At 40.8% G+C, this 19,718-nt stretch overlaps 1 protein-coding gene across 6 annotated transcripts in view; it reads right to left on the reverse strand.

Moving 5' to 3' along the window:
- The window catches only part of ccdc18.S (coiled-coil domain containing 18 S homeolog), a 37,408-nt gene that overhangs the window by 3,671 nt on the left and 14,019 nt on the right, over nt 1-19,718 (reverse strand). For 4 of the 6 annotated variants that reach the window (XM_018261002.2, XM_018261009.2, XM_018261003.2 and 1 more), the window contains 12 exons: nt 14,152-14,286; nt 12,211-12,288; nt 11,280-11,396; nt 10,308-10,475; nt 9,206-9,348; nt 8,053-8,216; nt 6,764-6,965; nt 5,889-5,988; nt 3,911-4,027; nt 2,982-3,125; nt 2,391-2,594; nt 1,335-1,451 (listed from right to left, as the gene is read on the reverse strand). In XM_018261002.2, the coding sequence (XP_018116491.1) occupies nt 1,335-1,451; nt 2,391-2,594; nt 2,982-3,125; nt 3,911-4,027; nt 5,889-5,988; nt 6,764-6,965; nt 8,053-8,216; nt 9,206-9,348; nt 10,308-10,475; nt 11,280-11,396; nt 12,211-12,288; nt 14,152-14,286 (1,689 nt within the window). The remainder of the gene's footprint in view (nt 1-1,334; nt 1,452-2,390; nt 2,595-2,981; nt 3,126-3,910; nt 4,028-5,888; nt 5,989-6,763; nt 6,966-8,052; nt 8,217-9,205; nt 9,349-10,307; nt 10,476-11,279; nt 11,397-12,210; nt 12,289-14,151; nt 14,287-19,718) is intronic. The other 2 variants (XM_018261004.2, XM_018261007.2) reach the window with 2 other exon arrangements.

The raw sequence follows: 19,718 nt of genomic DNA on the forward strand, positions 1-19,718 counted from the left end.
TTAATTGGCCCACATATCACCTATAGGGATATTGGCACTGTATTCTATATAATTGCTAGCCGAGTGGATAAAACTCAAAATAAAATGTGGGGTATATGGAATAGTTGACCACAAACTAAACTGGCCTAAATAGACCCCCCCCACCTCCGCATTAAAAAATGTTTAGTTCAATTAGGTAGGGTGACAGACCTCTAGCTGAATGGATCTTTAAGCATACATTAACTGGGGAAGATCTCAAATGTGTTGGAGGGACTCAGCTGATCTGTAGATTGGGGAGGTAGGGCGTCGGAACTTGCAACAAAACTATTCCGGACTTCTCCTGCCAACCTTGGAGGGATTTGGAGGTGGGGGGGTCTATTTGGGCCAGTTTGTTTGTGGTCAACTATTCCATATACCCTGCATTTTATTTTGAGTATTATTCACTCAGTTAGCAATTATATTGAATACAGTGCCAATATCCCGATAGGTGATATATGGGCCACTTAACTGATGACCGTGCAGGGTTCCCCTCCTAATTTGGTTTTAATTGACCTTTTTTTTTTCCTTCAAGTTTGTTCTCTGGATGGTATCAATTTCCTTTTAATTTTCTAAAAAAAATATGTTTTATTACTTACTGCAGACATCATAATGGGGTGCAGACTAAATGGGTCATTCTTTCTTTTTTCTTTTGATTTCCTTATAAATAACAGGTTAATGGGACCAATAATATCAAGAAATGAAAGTGGCCTGAATGAGTATATGAGTGACTATGAGTGAGTATGAGTGAAACAAAATTAAAAACACAAAACAGGCCCCGTTTTTTCTTTGCGTTCCCATACAGACCAGTGGTCTCTTTTTTTTCCCCCTATATTAAAGTTTTCCTGAATTTTACACCATTTTGATCAGGGTTCTACTATAAGAGAAATCCAACTACAGATACAGTATAGACTTAAAATATCACTACTGTCAGATTGTTACTGCAAGGTTAATGTCAGACGTGGCTTTTGTGATAAATCCCAGCAGAGAAAATGACAATAATTGCTCTTGCCTACTGCCATTGATTTCAATTTCCTCTGCCTGACTGCTTAATCAAGATGGATTTTGGCACAAACTCTCTAATTTGCATGTTCAGGCCAATGTCCACCCCGTGTGCAGGTACCTTTTCTGGAAAAAAATACCGGCCTTCCTTTATATTTATGTTTTTTCCCTATTAATAACATTGGGATCAACCTTCATTTTTACCGGCCAGATGGCAACCCTATGTGCAGGGACAGGGAGATTTTTGTATAAATGTGAAGTGTTTGTATAAATATCCTAGAATTGCCCCAGTTTAAGCACCTATCAGTTTTCCTCACCTTTAGTATCAATACATCATTTGTTGCTTTGATGACCTCGTTCCTTGCCTGAAGTTCCACCTTTAAATTGCATATAGTGTAATTTGTTTCTTCTAACTTGTGTTTCAAATGCTGTAGCTGGTTCATACAAAAGAAAACTCGTTATTTGGATGTGCTGTGTATATAGTTGTGGCTGTTCTGCTCTTCTCAAAAAGACCAATACTAGTGATGAGCACATTTTTTCACCAGGCATGGATTTGTGGCAAAATTCTGCATTTCATCATCTGCACCAAAATTTGCGGAGACAAAAAGTCACCTCAAGAAAAAAATGCCTATTGACTTTAATGCATTTGGAGTGAGAAAAAAATTGCCATTTTTGGGAGTCTTTGTTCAAAAAGTGTTTACTGTCCTAGCAATATACAGTAATGTTAAAGGAATACTGTACTAAACTGCTACTCAGTACTATACTATGCTTCTACTCAGAGTCTGTGGCTTAGGGATGTGTGGGCTGGCCCGAGCCCACCAGACCTGCAGGTAAACCCACGGCTTCTGCACAAAATCTTCAGGTAGCCTTCAGCTTCTGGCGCCTAAATTTATAGACTCACGACTGCCCCCGCCCTTTTGTGACATCACTGCAGGACAGGTTGGTCGCGGGTCTATAAATAGAGGGAGAATGGCAGGGGGCGAGGTTATGGTCCATTGCGGGTCGAGAATTTCTTGATCCGCACACCACTATTGTGGCTATTTTGACAATGACTGTGAGAGGGATAAAATGACTTAGCTAAAGAAGAGAAAATAGAAACCATGAACACGAAGTTACCTCAAGAGGAAACTTCAGGCAACTGACTAAAGTGACACATAGGTTTTAACACCGGCAACTCACTTTATCGCCGAAGGGAAAGCATTTATAAAAGATTAGTCGTCCGCAGAAGAGGAGATTTGTAGCAGGCAATTAATTTCCTTGTGGAACATTGCCCACAGGACTTTTGACCTCTGCTGTGCTCATGCTGAAAATAGCCAAGTATTAAGTTGAGAAGTCAGATAGCAGCCTGGCAATGTTAATGTCATTACTATTACCTTTTCTCTGAAAATGAGATCCATTCCTTCCAGCTTTTGTGTAAGTCTGTCTGATTCTTTCTGAGCCTCAGCCAACTGTTGTCGGGATTCTAGGAGCTCCTGGTGGGTGAGCTGCATTTGTTCTTGTTCAAGGTTTAACTGTTCGCTGAGGTCCATGCCATCTTTATGCTTTTCTGAGATATGTCGCTCTTGCGCTTTTAAAGTCTAAAATACATAGTTAGGCTTAAATGTTTTCCAAAGTATTGGCAACACAAACACTAAAGAAAAGCTATGGTGTTTATAATCTGCTGGTTCCCCTGCTTTGTGAGAGAGCCAAGCTGTAATTAGTATTTGATCTTATTTCAGGCTTAGGTTCACCTCATCTGCTCTATACTCTTTAACCCTCCACATATCAGCCTTACCAGTCTGACAATACAACCAACACCCCTTCTGCCAAGATCAGCTCATTACCAATAAACTATTTCTGCACTTTTAGCATAAAAGCACAATGTTTGGCACTAAAGGTAACACATTTTTTGCGGTTATATGTTTACATATATTGTAACTGGATAACTTCCTCCTTTTTCTCATTAGGTATCCTTAATATTTTACCTTTTCCATTGCAGTTACTGTTTGCTGATTTCGCTCAATGCCATTCTTCAGTTGGTTTATAACTTGGTCTTTTTGCATCAAGTCAAAATCTTTTTCACAAAGCTGATCTCTTGCTTGTTGCAATCTTTCATCTAAAGATGTTATCTGTTTCAACAGGGTATTAAAAGATGTTGTATTTCCCATATAAATATAATTGCCATTATTAGAATTACACGCATAACTATATCACCATCTACTCTAAAGGTGGCCATACATGGGCCGATAAAAGCTGCCGACAGACCGAGTCGGCAGCTTATTGGGGCCCTCCGACGGGCTTCCCCGATCGATATCTGTCCGAAATTCGGCCAGATGTCGATCGGACGGGACTAAAAATCTCGTTGGATCGTAGCCGCATCTGTTCGTTGATGCGGTCCCGCGATCCGGCCGCCCATTAGCTATAGTTAGGATCCGATCGTTGGGCCCTAGGGCCCACGATCGGATCAGCCCGATATTGCCCACCTCAAGGTGGGCATATCGGGAGAGATACGCTTGTTTGGCGACATTGCCAGAGCAGATCTCTCTGTGTATGGCCACCTTAAGTTTGTTTGTTTTTGGGTTTTTTTTTTCACAGGGCACAACTATGTTGGAAGCAGAATCAACAGCTGCCAAGAAGGGGCATAACAATGTAAAGGGCCCAATGGGAACAGTGTGATGTATGTTCCCAATAAATACATGTGAACCACAGCATCTTCCCAGGGTTTGGGGGGCTTTAAGTTTTGACTGTATGGTTCATGAGTTTCCATTTTACTTGTGCCACTGTAAAATCAAAGCCTAACTTGTGCAAAAGGGAAGGGAGAATTTTAAAATAAAAGTGCTAACAACTTTTGTAATCACTATAGCAGCAGAAAAATAAAATTTGTAAAGTCTGAATATTTTATAATTTTGCTAACCTCCTTAATATGGTCCTGGGCTTCTAATTCAGCTTTTGCCAAAGCACTTTCCAATTTTCCAACTTTTTGTTCCATCTCTCCTTTGTGCTCCCGGATACTCATGTCCAGCTGGGTTAACTATCGGTTAATAGGTTAAAAATTAACATTACGAACAATGTGAAACGTTTGCAAATGTAACTTTGAATGCAAGTGTTTCCTGTTACAATAGTACACAGTGTTAAAAGATAATAAAACATCGATGTAGTTCATTGAGTAAACTTTTTAATGTACCTGAACTGCAAACTAATGTCACAGTATGTCTGTGCATTTCAACTTCTTAAAAGATTGTGTCCTACCAATATCTGCATATTATCCATATTTCATACAATTTCATACAATTAAAGTTTATACCAGGTACAAAAAGTATACTGATCACTTCCTTAAAGGGATACTGTCATGGGAAAAAATTCTTTTTTCAAAATGAATCAGTTAATAGTGCTGCTCCAGCAGAATTCTGCACTGAAATCCATTTCTCAAAAGAGCAAACAGATTTTTTTATATTCAATTTTGAAATCTGACATGGGGCTAGACATTTTGTCAATTTCCCAGCTGCCCCTGGTCATGTTAATTTTCTGGGAAAAAAATGGCCTTCTCTTATTTTTAACCTTCTACTCATAATGAAAACATTTGTAGAAAGTATAATATTTACTGTCCAGGCCTGTAAAATACTGGTCAGGTGGCAACCTTAAAGGCATATGGTAATGATTTTTATGGTGTCGTTTTTATCTCTAAATTATATTATTTGCACTGCAAATAATTCACTCTACCACATAAGATTTTATTCCTGAACCAACAAGGTCATTGTGCCTGATCCTGTGCTTTCAGAAAAAGCCAGCACTTCACAATGGGACTGTTTGGGCTTTCAGACAGGCTATTGTTTCTCCTGCTCAATGTAACTGGAGTCAAAGTGGGACTTAGATTTTAACTATTGAGTGCTATTCTCATATCTACCAGGGAACAGTTTTCTTGTGTCAGTGCTTCTGGGAGGGGAGTGACATCACTCCAACTTGCAGTGCAGCAGTAAAGAGTGACTGAAATTTATCACAGCACAAGTCACATGACTGGGGACACCTGGGAAAATGACAATATGTCTAGCCCCATGTCAGATTTCAAAATGAAATATAAAAATTTTTTTTTTTGCTCTTTTAAAAAACAGATTGCAGTGCAGAATTCTACATGTTTTCTCGCATCTGTATCCCTTTAAGGAGGGCAAAAGCAGTGACCATTATTTATATATTAATTAAGATTTATATATAAGTTGGTAATGCCTTATCTTTACTTCCCACTCCTCTAAAAAGGCTCATTTTCAATGATGTTAGAATGATATTACCCCACACATTTCCCCACATTTTAACTACCGAAGTCTATTGGTTTAAAAACTGAGCCTAGAAAATAAATGCATCTTAAAACCACAGAATATCCAAATGGCAATTTCTATTTGAAAGAAATGTGCCTTTAAGATGCAGTGTCACTTAACCTTTAGACCAGCTGAGTAGGTTGCATTTCCCAGACTCATTTATCTCTGTATTTTTGGCAGAGATCACATTTAGCCTGTGTTGTTCTGTGGATGACCTAAATCGAATCTAGGCCCCTGTCTGCCTTAGTAAAAATCAGATTCAAGTAGTTAATTGAGTTGAGCGCTTGATGGAATAAGACACCATGAAGGCAGATTAAACAAAGTGGAGGAGGGGTAGACGACCACCCTCAAATAACTATAGGTATCACTCCCTCGCCTGCTTTCCTTGCATACTTACGGATTTTCTCTACCTTATTTTTATGGAAATAGAATGCAATTTCCTAAAACCTCACTTTTGATAAAAAAAATTACATTTGTTTCACCCACTCCACTATTTAAAAAATAAATAAAAACAAACCCTACAAACCTCTGGATATAACTAAGGAACTTTTGCGGCACAGGCACTGCCTTTTATATACCTACTTGTGTAGCTCTCTGTTTTAACTCCCAGTTCCGATCTTTTAGCAGTTGATCCATATCAAGCAATTCATGGTCTCTCTCCTCAAGTTCTTGTTTACATGATCTGTAAATACAAAAAAGATAAGATTATTTTATTTTAAGCCAACAATGATTAAGGCAATGCCAGATGTGCAAATCTAGCTGGCAATAATTACCTAAAAATGGGAACTATTTATGTACTTATATGAACCTCCAACTCATATAGGTTATTGGCTACCTGCAATGCAAAACTGCAGCTGCTTCTCTGAACAATTGTGGGACATGAGGGACAAAAGCAGCTGTACGTGTTAAGCGAAGAACATATTAACAGCTGGACATGTGAAGTCCTTTGTTTCTCAGCTTTATGCCGGACGACTCCAGGTTATGATGCCCCTGGATCAATGTTGGTTTAATATAAGGCAGTGATCTCCAATTAGTGGCTCATGAGAAACATGTTGCTCACACCCCTTGAATGTTGCATCCAGTGGCCTCAAAGCAGGTGCTTATTTTTGAATTCCTGCTATGAGGCAAGTTTCGGGTTGCAAAAGGCTGCCATCTGTAGGCTGCCAGTCCATATTTGCATGCTTAAAGGAGTAGAACTAAACCCCCCAATAAGAAAATCCACTACCCACTACCCCCTACCCTGCATAGTTAGTTATCCCTGAAATTGGCCCTAAAAGTTTGCCGAAATATCGGTGCCGAGTATCCCTTCGGCAATTTCCATCACTTTTGTTGCATGTGAGGTTGCTATGAACCGGAGGACTACTTCAACTGCACATGCCCTAATACTGCGCTCACTTACAGAAACCATTAAGCCCCTGTTAGCAGATTTTTATTCACCCTACATAAACTTTGCTTACCTTAGCTTTTCTGTAAGTCCTTGTATAATCACTTGCTTCTCCTCCACAGACAAGTGGGTTTTTGTCAGTGTTTCCTGTAATTCTTCTACATGTTTTGTGTAACCCTCTAATTCCTTTTGCATGGCACTGTACTGTATCTCCATCTCTTCTTTTCTTGTAATGTCCTTTTGAGCAATGTGCAATTTCTCCTCTAACTCGGTCACTGAAAAACACATGGGAGGCTTGATAAACAATGCATACTAAAGCCTGGCAAATCAAAATTGTATTGCACTAATTTATCAGACCTACAGGCTTGCTATGTAATCAAACTATTCATTATAAGAAACCCTTATGTTCACAGATTATATTGGGTCTGTGGGCCTTCTGAGCCACAGACTGGTGATTGAGGGTTGGCTGCTTCACCAGAAAGCTCATTCTTTAACTCAAAGCTTCCTTTACATAAAGCTATACAGAGAATTACTGAGGGGCAGTGAGTTGATGTCTTTGTTGCACTTGCTGGTTAGTTTTTGAGGCACACACAGCTTTACTGACTTGCTAAGTCCCCAAAGAAATGACATTTGTCAGGAACTGAACTTTGGTCTCTCTACAACTTAGTGTGGTAACATAACCACTGACTGAGGCATACCATCCCTAACAGAGATAGTAAGTAATGCAAAGAATGAAGCTGTAACTACAGTTAGTAATGTCAGAATACTAAACAACAGAGTGCTTCCAGAACCCCCACCCCAACCCAAACAATTACACCCCACAGAAGGTTTAAATCCAGGGTCCACTTCAAGCCATCACATGTGACCACTGAAATTTCGCATCAAAATATACCCTTTGTGAGCAATGACAGGTAGATACTATTCCTGTCACAGCTTCTGCAACTGGGTGGAATGAAGTACATGGTCTCTGTTGCTTTTTTTTTACACTGGCATTGTGCGCCATTACCCTAAATCTGTTTTCTGATTGCCAGGGTCTGTGTCCCCTAACCACTAAATAGTATTTTTAGATGTAGCTTACCATCACATTTTGACTATATAATTATTCAAATATTGAAATCAGCATTTTGTAAAATTTCCTCTCCTGGGCTATTTCCTAGCAAGCTACAAAAACAAGTGTACTGTACTCAGGACTGGACTTGGAGTCAAAAAAGGCCCTGGCATTCGTAGTACACAGAGCCCAAACAGCCCCCACCAGCCCACTTAGTAGTCACTTTCAATGGCATTTTACAGCAGCCCCTCTGGCATTTGCAGAACCCACAGATTGCCAGTCAGGGACATAGTACTTATAAGGGAAAGTCTTACCAGCACATGTTTTCTTGTCCATTTCCACCTGTGTTTTTTGCATATCCATCTGCAGCTGCTTTAACATGCTGGCATTGTTCTCTTCTTTGTTTTTAAAGGAGACCAACTCTTCTTCCATTTGCAGGAGCTTCACCTTGGAATGTTTTCGTTCATGTTTAACCTGACTGAAAGCAAGATAAAATTTCATTGCGATTCACAGGCCAAAATTGAATTGTGATTAGGGTTATGTACAATGTGGTCTTTTGGCAACGCAAGCTTTTCCTTGGCACAAACACTCTCTGTTTATATCTAACTGTTGAAAAATTTAAATTGTAACCACATGTTCTCATGTTCCATTCAGTTTGATAAATTACAATAAAATAGTATCGGCAATAAAATCAATGAAGCTTTTGAGCAGCCTGGCAGCGCCGTTTCTGAGGCGGCTCCTGCAATGCCGCCCCCCGCACCGACTTACCTGTCGGCGAGGGGAGGCAGGAACACGATTGCGGAGAGCGCAATTGCGCTCTCTCGCAATAGTGCAGCCGAATTTCCGGTTTAAAAACCGGAATTTCGGCTCTTAAAGGTGCAGGAGCGGCTTTTTGCCGCCCCTGGAATCCTGTCGGGCGCTGCCGCCTGAGGCGAGCGGCTCAGCTCGCCTCATTGGCGGAGCGCCCCTGCAGCCTGGGGCAATACAATGCAGAGCCACATCCAACCAGAGGGTTTCCATTTGGTCCTGCTTTAAAGGATATTTTCCTTCCAGAGTACAAATAGAGTATAGTTAAAACAGTAACACCAAAAAATGAAAGTTTTTTATAGGTATGATACCATAAGGGTAAGGTTACACTTGGAGATTCGGGGAGATTGAGTCGCCCGGTGACTAATCGCCTCTTCTTAGGGGCGACTAATCTCCCCGAATTGCTTCCCCCTGTCTTCCGCCTGCTAGAACGAAAAATCAACTGCGGCATGGCACTCGCGGCGCTTCGTTTTCCGAAGTCGCCCGAAGTTTCCTTGTGAGGCAATATATATAATATATTCTTAAAGATTACAAATATTAAGCCTTTTTCTGCCTTTAAAATGTGGTAATCCTAGTTGCAAGCATGAGGTTCTTCTCTTTATATAAATTTATATAAAATATATTACTTTATTAGTAAAGTAATACATTTGAATGACTTACTTTAGAGTGATACAGAGCTCCTGCACTTCTTGGGTTTTTAAACTTAATTCTCTATTGGCTGCATGCAGTGAATCTTTTGTCCTTAGCAGCATATCTTCTGAGGTCGACCGTTGCTTTTCAAGTTCATATTCCAGTTTGGAAACCTAGAGAGATTGGGAATATTTGTTAAGTACAGTTATCCACTCTGCTTAACATTATTTACTTATAGAAATTACATTAATGGTAACCTTTAATCAAGTATTACATTAAAGGGGTGGTTCACCTTTAAAGTAACTTTTATTACGTTCTAAAACTGCTAATTCTAAGATATTCAATTGGTTTTCATTATTCATTTTTAATAGTTTTCTAGTTATTTGTTTTTTCTTCGTTGCAGCTTTCAAATGGGCGTCGCTGACTTTCTTCTAAAAAACAAATACTCTGTAAGGCTACAAGTGTATTGCTATTGTTACTTTTTATTACTGATCCTTATATTCAGCCCCTCTCATATTCATATTCTAGTCCCTTATTCAAATCAATGCATGGTTGCTAACGTAATTTGGACCCTAGTTACCAGATTGCTTAAGATGCAAATTGAAGAGCTGCTGAATAAAAAGCTAAATAACTCAAAAACCACAAATAATAAAAAATGAAAACCAATGGCAAATTGTCTCAGAATATCACTCTCTACATCATACTAAAAAGTTATCTCAAAAGTGAACAACCCCTTTAATGGTAATGTTGTTAAAAGGACTGGGGATGGGAAAACTGAGAACATTTTTAAAGTTGACACAAACCCAAAAAGTCTGCAAACCATTTCCTAAGCAGCAACAGAGTAAGAATTATAACAAACTCTGCCTGTTTGACAGAAATATATATATATATATATATATATATATATATATATATATATATATATATATATATATATATATATATATATATATATATATATATACACACACATACACACCTCAACAAACATACATACCAATGTTCCCACCTCGCAATCTAATACTTCAGCACAAAGTAACATGAAAAAGGATTTAACATTGCAGCACACAAGCTTGGAATGTATTTCTAAATAACAGGCATAATGACTCTACTCTATGACCTGGTGGCATACCTGTTTTTCTAACCCTGTCTGATGGTCCTCCAGCTCTCCAATTCGTGCAGTTCCCTGTTGCAACATATGCTGCTGCTGTTGTAAAGTTTGCTGCAAACGTACATTTTCCTCACTGGTTTCCTGCAGGTCCCGAGTCCTTAATTTGATTTCATTTTGCAAGCACCGCAGCTGTGTAGAACAACAATTTATAATAAAGCTGATAATTAGATATCATTGCAGTTCCATTGTTGGTAGTCCACCACAGGAAGACACAATAATTTAAATAAAGGAAACATGGTCTCTTTAGACTCTTATAATACCCTAGGCTCTCTGTGTTATCTAGAGACATTTTTTTTGCCTTCCACAGCAGTAAAAAAATAAAAAAATAAATAAAAAGAATAATCATCACAGAAAATGAAATCAAGTGATTAGATTGTGGCTGCATTTGTAGCCCTGCAGAAATTATAAATGTTACAGTAACGGACAACAAGGTTAGAAAGGTGGACCTTGCAGTTGTGTTTCAGTCTAACACATTTAAAGAATGAAGGATGAAGGCACATACTGCTTCAGAAGGCACAGTGAGCTCAGCTGTCTTCCAGCTGACCAAAACAAATGAAAAAATGAAAACAAAACAAACAAAAAAACAACTGGTTATAACCAATTCACTGACCACATGGAGCACAGCATTTAATGCATTGGTGGTTGTGACTTCTGTTGCATAGAGTTCTGATCTGAGACAAGAAAGGAAATCTGTTGCGTTTAGGGGGCACCATGAAGATGCACTTGTTTAACTCTGTAAGATGTTTCCTGTGAATCACAGAGATCCCCAAATGGTAGTATTGCTAAGTATTGCACAAAGTTTGCCTATTTTCAGTAACCTATAGCAACCAATAAGATGTTTGCATGTAAATAGGTGACCAGAAAATGGGATCTGCTGTTTTATAAGTGTTTAGAACTGTAGCAAACTTTGCACCCCCTAAATATCATCTGTACCTCTTCAGCCTTTGTCTTGATTTTATGTTCAAATTGCTCTCTATTGTCCTCTAATTCATGCAAGTACAAGGCCAGTTCTTCTTTGCAGACTGCCAATGCAGACTCCAGCTGGCTCGCCTAGCAGACAAGAAAGCAAATAGCATTATGTTTAGTAACTAGGTTTAATAGTATGCAATGGATACCACAAATACCCTCATTTTAAAGTAAATATTTTAAGTCAACTACAATAGTCATGTACCAATGAAGACCCAAGCAGGAGTTTGAGCACATTTTTAAGGAGAATTCAACCCAAAAGTTAAAAAAAAAAAAAAAACCCTACCCCCCCCCTACCCGGGGGCAAATGCCCCCAACTCTTTACTTAGCCCTCTGTGAAGACTCTGTCCAGCAGAGTTCACGGCAGCCATCCTCTTCTCTTCGGTAATCTTCGGAATGAGGTTGGCATAGTGGCGCATACGCAGAACAATTTTCTGTCTCGCGACTACTGTGCATGTGCCAAAAAACACGAAAATTGCCGAAGCGCCAGTCTCATTCCGAAGATTACCGAAGCGGCTGAAGATGGCCCCATGAACTCTGCTGGACAGAATCTGCACAGAGGGGTAAGTAAAGACTTAGGGGCAAAGAAATAAAGTTTTCTCACTTAATTGGCTTTTATCAGAGAGCACAGAACAGCGAACAGTTGCAAATAAGATACTTTGTAACAATTTTCAGACACAAAAAAACTGCTTAAATAAGGAGAAATATTTTCAAACTTTCATAACCTGCCCAATTTTGTAAAATGAACATGGTAATAAGGGGGTGTGTCCACAGAAAGGGGCGGGGTCAAAATGTCTCCGTGCTAAATGCGAAAACATTTTTTGTCCCTCTTTTTACTTCTAAAATGTTAGGAGGTATGGCCTATGCAATGCACAATGGAATCTCTTATTTGCTGTACCTTAGCAGATTCTACCTCCACTTGATTTTCTAGACTTTTCATTGCAGCACTTGTATTCTTTGTCTGAATATCCAGTTCCTGATAAAAAAAAACACACACACAAGAATCATGACAAATCTGAGTATATATGAGACTGTATTCTGCAAAGATTCTTTACAATACCAAATCACTCATTTTAATCACAGACAGAGGACTAAAAAGGTGGGAAATTCATATTGTAAGGCTAAGTTTGCACCAATGACAAATGAATGGCATGGTTTGTGAACCATTGTCTGCTATAGACTGGATCACACTTAGGCATGTAATTAATCCGTCATTTTCAGTTTTAATAAATAATTACTACAGTAACTGCCCATACCCATCCTGGATTGCAGTTCTGTGGAACTGTTCCCTCTAAGGTGTGCACTCGCATGCATATTTTGAGGCCAGAGCACACCACAAATTGTGGCGCTCACAAAGAATTTTGTGTTCAGAAAAATGTGTATTTATTTTGACCTGAGCCCACATTGTTTTAAAAAAACACAATTATCTTTTGGAGTATGTACAATCAGATTTTTCTCAGAAACAGAAAGTGATTTTTTTGTTTGTGGAGGCTACCAAATGTATCTATCTGCAATGACTGCCAAAACACTAGACCAGTGATCCCAAACCAGTGGCTTGCGAGCAACATGTTGCTGACCAACCCCTTGGCTTTTGCTCCCAGTGAACCCAAAGCAGGTGCATATTTGGAGGCAAGTTTTGGTTACAAAAATACTGTTATTGTGCTAAACAAAACTTCCTTTAGACTGGCAGTCCACATAGGGGCTACAAATAGCCCCCACCCCTAAACTCTTTTTATAGTTGAATGTGGTTCATGGATAACAGAGGTTGGGGACCCCTGCTGTAGACTTACCAACAATATTTTTGGTCACTTACATGTTGGCAACTTTAGTACAAAAATGCTGTTTGTAGCAGTAACAGAAAAACATTTTTTTTTTGGTGATGTTGGTCATTTAAAGTATTATCAACCACATTTAGTTCTATACCTTTCTCCTCTCTATAAGCACCTAATATTAGATGAATTCCATACCAAAAGCTACTTTACACTCAACTCCCAATATGTCATTGTTGTCAGGCCCCATAATTCTTTTGCTTTTTCTATTAGCTTCCAGCAAGCCCGGCTCTGGTCAGCTTCAGTCTCTAGCAATAACCCATCCAGCTAAGGCAGTTCATATACACCATACACCCCAGCAGATTTATATCTCTGGCACACCAAACCCAAACTACCATTCACTTATGATGTATACCACAAATAAAAAAATCCTATCTGTAGCATAGCAGCTACAAAGAGGCAGTTACATAAATTAATATCTGTTTATTATATTAAGTTATACTGCACATTTTCTCCTTCTTTCTATATCAGTCTCCCTGATCAGTGATTTCTCTGTGTAGCCCTGCCCCCTGCTGGGCAGTGTAAATTTACACTGGGTAGGAGGGCAGGAAAAAGCAGCAATGTCTGACAAGGAATCAAAGATGACTGAACAGAAGTTTACAGAGGACTTGAGAGGTAAAAAGGTATGGGATAACTTATCCAGAAACCAGATATTCAGAAAGCTCAGAATTAAGGGAGAAGTCATGTCCCCAAAAAATCAGTACTTGTACTTGATCCAAACTAAGCTATAAAACATATTAGTGTCAAAACATTTTATTTTTGGCAGACATTTGGTATAGTGAGCTAACTTGAAAAATGACACCTTATCCAGAAATAGTCCCAAGACTTCCAGATAACAGATTCCATACATGTACTGTATTGTTCAAGCCATATATTGTGAGATGATATATTAGGAATTCAAGCTTCTGCCCCTCATACTTCAGCAGAATGTATCTACCCTCCCCCAATATGTGAGAACATAATGGACAACAGTAATTCTGTACTGACTAAGTATGTAAGTGCAACATTACCTTTCTTGCTTGTGTTAATAGATGATTCAGGGATTCCAGCTGCTGTTCCTTCGATAATGTCTCTTGCTGAAGGACCGTTATTGTATGTTCTTGTTTTCCTACATGAAGATTTTTCATCTCTAGTTGACGCTGAAGCTGTAAGATAAAAAATTAAATGACTAAGCAAATAACGGGTAGCAGGCAGTGATGGGCAAATTTATTCGCCAGGCGCGAATTTGCGGCGAATTTGTGCGAATAAAAGAGCAATGTTTAAAACATACAACAAAAGTAAAAATAGCAGTAAATAATGCTTTCACATTATTAAAGTTTTAAATAGTTTACCAAATTGTTAACATAAATTAATAAAAGCAAAACATCCTTTCTGATTTACTATGTAACACATGTTAAGGCACAAAAACCATCACTGAGAAGTGTCCAGTCACATCCTGATTATTATTCTGTTCCCTGTTTGCGCTGTAGAGTGTACACCTTGTGTGTTACTGAGCATTACCTGTTCACCATGTTTATTCCCCACAGTTAAAGGTTGTTTGGCTGATGATCAACAGTGATGGAGAGTTAATGTTACATTTAAGGGGTTGGGTCACCTTCAAACACTTGTTAAGTTGCTTTCAGATTGTTCACCAGAAAAAAATACTTTTTCCAATCACTTTCTATTTGTGACCGTTTTTCTAATAACGAAGTGTAAAATTTTATATTTCACTTTCTGGGACGGGGGTGACTCTTTAACGATTTAATCCCCGAGCTTCATTAAAAGCGCCTGTTAGAATTGATACAATAGTTGCTAATATTCTGCAGATACTGCTGAGAAATGTAGCACCTAATTGTAGCAAATTCTAACAGATCAGAATGCTCCTGGATTACTGAGCTGCCAGACTGAGACACCAGAGATAGGAACATTAAACTTTAAACTTAAATTTAGGGAAAACAGGAAAAAATAAAAGATGGAAAACAATTGAAAAAGTCTTTTTCACAATGCAAGTAGTAATGCTATAGTAGAGTGAACCACAGTGTCCAGCACAGCATGAATACCAAATATATGGAAACACAGAGACAATTTATGTTGTTTTCAGTTGGTAATAAGAATAAAGTTCAATGAACTATCTACGCTTCCCTCTTGGTGCAATAACCACAAAGTACTTTGAATTTGGTATCCCTGATGGTAATCTGCACTGTATTTGGTTTCAAAAATATTTTATGCGGATTTGCCGATTTGTATGGGAGCAACATGCACAAATCATGTACTAACTGAAATGTAATATATATACGTGTGTAATATAGACATATATATAAAATTCAACCTTATGTGTCTGTATAAAACCTGCCTAAATGATAGTTTATCCAGAGGAAAAACAAAACAAAAACCACACAAATATTCTGAAGCCTCTCTAATGTTCCTCTGCTAACCTGTTTTGTGGTCATTTGCACTAAACAAAATCACATGGGACTGGTAGTCTGCATTACTGTATTATGCACACAGCACGCCTCATACATTTATCTGATGTCAACATCAAGTCAAAGTACTGTGTTGGGAATTTGTTTTGGCATAATATATATCCAAAGCCTATTTCTTGAGACAATATTACTGGCCTTTGGGTAATATGCACAAAATAGCTTAATATGTTGTTCTGCAGAAAACTCTGAAGGGCCTCATCGTACAGCCTGGTGGTACAGGGATTAGGGAAAATTGCGTCATACTTACCGTGATTTTCCTTTCCTTGACCTCTCCATGTCAGTACGTATCGGGTTAGCTCCGCCCCTTATGCCACGTCAAGAACCCTCCCACTCAAAGTTAATAAAGCTGACCCCTGAACCCTTGACCAGTGTCCAGTTACGAGCTTTTTTTTTTTTTTTTTTTTGTGGTCTCATTGGGAGGGCCGTACTGACATGGAGAGGTCAAGGAAAGGAAAATCACGGTAAGTATGACGCAATTTTCCCTATTCCCTAGCCCTCTCCATGTCAGTACGGATCGGGACGTAGCAAGCTACCAATCCCGGGTGGGAGACCAATAATATAATGAAGCCATAGCAGATAGTTGCAATTAAAACTTTAATGTTTTCCTGCCGCAGATCTGAGGACATTGGAACCGAACTGGGAATTTTCTGCTGAGGCTATGTTTAATTTGTAGTGTGAGACAAATGTGTTGGGACTAGACCAGGATGCCGCCTTACAAATTACCTCCAAGGGTGTGCCCGCTTCAGCCGCCCATGAGGTTGCTTGTCCCCTGGTAGAGTGCGCATTGACCTTTTCAGGCTCCCGTAGACCTTGGGAGGCATACGCCTTCTTAATGACTGTCTTAATCCAGCTTGCAATTGTGGATGAAGAGGCGGCTTTTCCCTTGTTCTTCCCTGCAAGAATCACGAACAAACGGTCTGACTTTCGGAATGTCTCTGTGGCCTTGCAGTATAAGTTTATTCCTGCTGCCACATCCAAGGCTCCTAGGACCTGATCCCCCTCCTCTGGAAAGGCTGGTAGGGACAACTCATCCTTGAAGTGGAATGGTGAGACCACCTTAGGCTTGAAGGTGTCTGCGAATCTTAAGACTACCCTGTCCTGGAAGAATACTGGGCTGGAGGTGTCGTATCTAATGGCTTGAAGTTCTCCAACCCTCTTGGCTGAGGTAACGGCTACCAGGAATACCAACTTGAGGGTGATATGCCAGACCGAACATTCGTCTGTTGGATAGAAAGGTGGTGAAGCCAATGCCGCCAATACTAGAGGCAAATCCCACTGAGGGCAGGAAGGTCTTTTTGGTGGAAGTATTCTGATAGCTGCTCTGAAGAACCGGACCCCCAAGGGATGTTGTGACCACCTTGATTCTGAAAAGGCTGAAATGGCTGAAACTTGGGTCTTCAGTGTACTGATGCTTAGGCCCTTATCCAGTCCTGATTGCAGGAACGCCAGGATGTTACCTACTGTCAATGAGGACAATGAAATGTGCTTCTCCTGACTCCAATGGAGAAAAACCTGCCAGATTCTTTCATATCTGCTAGTGGTGGAATTCTTTCTGGATTTTAGGAGTGTCTCTATAACGACCTCGGAGAGACCTTGAACCTCTAGGTTCCGCCGCTCAATCTCCATGCCGTTAAGGCCCACGGGCCTGGGTCCGGATGGACGAATGTGCCCTGAATCAGTATAGGACCTGCTAGGGAAATCTTCCAAGGAGGTTCCACTGAGAGATGCATTAGATGTGGAAACCAAGGTCGCCTTGGCCAGGCTGGAATTATGCAAATCACTTCTGCTCTGTCCTCCCTGATCTTCTGTATCACTCTGGGAATCAGAGGCAGAGGAGGAAAGACATAGGCTAAAGTCTGATTCCAATTCTGACAAAAGGCATCCACTGCCCATGCTGCCGGGTCTGGTTCCCTCGAGTAGAATCTCTTGCATTTCGTGTTTCCTGAAGTGGCCATAAGATCCACTACAGGACGTCCCCACCTCTGAGTTATCCTGCTGAAGATCTGTGGATGCAGGCTCCACTCGTGTCTCAGAAGATGGTGTCTGCTGAGAAAATCTGCTTGGGTATTTTCTCTGCCGGGAATGTAGACAGCTGTGAGATCTGACAGAGTCTCTTCTGCTAGGCAAAATAATGGTTCCACTTCCGCTAGCAGGATGCTGCTCTTTGTGCCGCCCTGTCTCCTGATGTAGGCTACAGCGGTGGTGTTGTCTGAGCGGATCTTCAGCCTGCAGCCTTCCAGCTGGTTGCGAAAACTCAAGCAGGCCTGAACTATCGCCCTGATCTCTAGGATATTTGAGGATACGCCTGGAACTGGATTTGGCCATTGGGCTTGAGCTACCTGTCCCTTGAACTCTGCTCCCCAACCTACGCCTGAGGCATCTGTTGTCAGTATGGACCATGGAGTTGGAAACAGATTGGAGCCTCTCGCTATGTTCAAAGGATTGTTCCACCAAACCAAGGATTGATGAATGTCCGGTGATATCTGGATGCTCTGATTCAGATCCAGCCCGTCCCAGCTGCGAAGGAATGTCACCTGAAGTGGTCTCAATCTCCAATGTGCCCAAGGGATAAGGCCTATAGCCGAAGACATCATCCCCAACAGGCTCAAGATTCTTGAAGCCGGGACGCAAGATGATGAAATCACCTCTTGGATAGCCCTGAAAGTTGCCTGTTGCCTTTGTTCTGAAAGGCATACTTGGCCCTTGACCGAGTCCCACCTGGCTCCGAGGTACAGCAGACTCTGAGATGGACGGGGTTGGCTCTTGTCCCAATTCAAGCACCACCCGTGGGACTGTAGGGAGAGGATAACCCGATCCCGATGGTCCAGAAGTTGATCTCTGGATGATGCTAGGACAATCAGGTCGTCCAAGTAGTGGAAAACTCTGATTTTCTGCCACCGCAATTGAGCCACTTGTGTTACAAGGATCTTCGAAAAAACCCGTGGGGCTGTGGACAGACCAAAAGGAAGTCCCTGGAACTGGAAGTGGTATCCCTCTATTGAGAATCTGAGAAATTTCTGGTCCTGGGGAGCAATGGGAACATGATGATATGCGTCTCGGATGTCCAGAGAGCACATCCAATCCCCCGGACATATTGCCTTCTTTACAGAATCCAGGGACTCCATCCGAAACTTCCTTGTTTTCAAGGTTCCGTTGACTGTCTTTAAATCTAAGATCGGGCGCCAAGCTCCTGATGTCTTTCTGACTAGAAAGAATACGGAGTAGACTCCTTTCCCTATCTCCTTCTTTGGGACTGGAACAATCACTTCTTGATGAAGCAGATGCCTGAGGCACTGAAAAAGGGCTTCTCTCTTTTCCCGATTGACCGGAATTGTTGAAGGACGAAAAATGTGTAGTGGAATCCTGGACCCAAATTCTAGTTTGTAGCCCTCCCTGATTATGCTTTGAACCCAGGCATCTTCTGTAGAACTTTCCCAGGTGGCCAGAAAGAGGCAGAGCCTTCCTCCAATTTTTGGCCCCTGAGGACCACCACCTTCATAACGGCTTACGGTTATCGCTGAAGGGTTTCCCCTTGGTTTGCTGGAAAAACCTTGGCTGGCCCCTCCAGTTGTTTGGCTTCGTGTTGGATTTCTTATCCCGAAAGGAATAGGAGTCCGAAGGCCTCCCAGGCCTGTAAGGCATCTTCCCTTTTGATGCTTGCGGTCCTGAGAATCTAGGCTTCTTCCTCTGGGGAAGATACTGGCTTTTGCCTCCAGAGGCCTTGGAAATCAATTCCTCCATTCTTTTCCCGAAAAGGAGATGACCTTGAAAAGGAAGGGTGCAGAGGGCTATTTTGGAAATTGCGTCTGCATCCCAAGACCTAAGCCAAAGAGCTCTCCTGGCAGAGACCGAGATGGCCATAGATCTAGAGGCCAGCCTAACCAGATCGACCATGGCGCTGGTCAAGAAGGAGGCTCCCAGCCTCAATTCCGCCATACCTTCAAGAATATCTTTCTTGTCTTTACCCTCTTGAAGGGCCTGTTCTATACAGGACACCCAGGTCTCCAAGGCCTTGGATACAGAAAGACCTGCTACTGCTGGTTTGATAGATTCACTGGCGTTCAAAAAGGCTCTCTTCAAATCTGTCTCCATTCGTTTGTCCATGGAGTCACGAA

The sequence above is a fragment of the Xenopus laevis genome, chromosome 4S (assembly GCF_017654675.1).
Source record: "Xenopus laevis strain J_2021 chromosome 4S, Xenopus_laevis_v10.1, whole genome shotgun sequence".
NCBI classification, from domain to species: Eukaryota; Metazoa; Chordata; class Amphibia; order Anura; family Pipidae; genus Xenopus; species Xenopus laevis.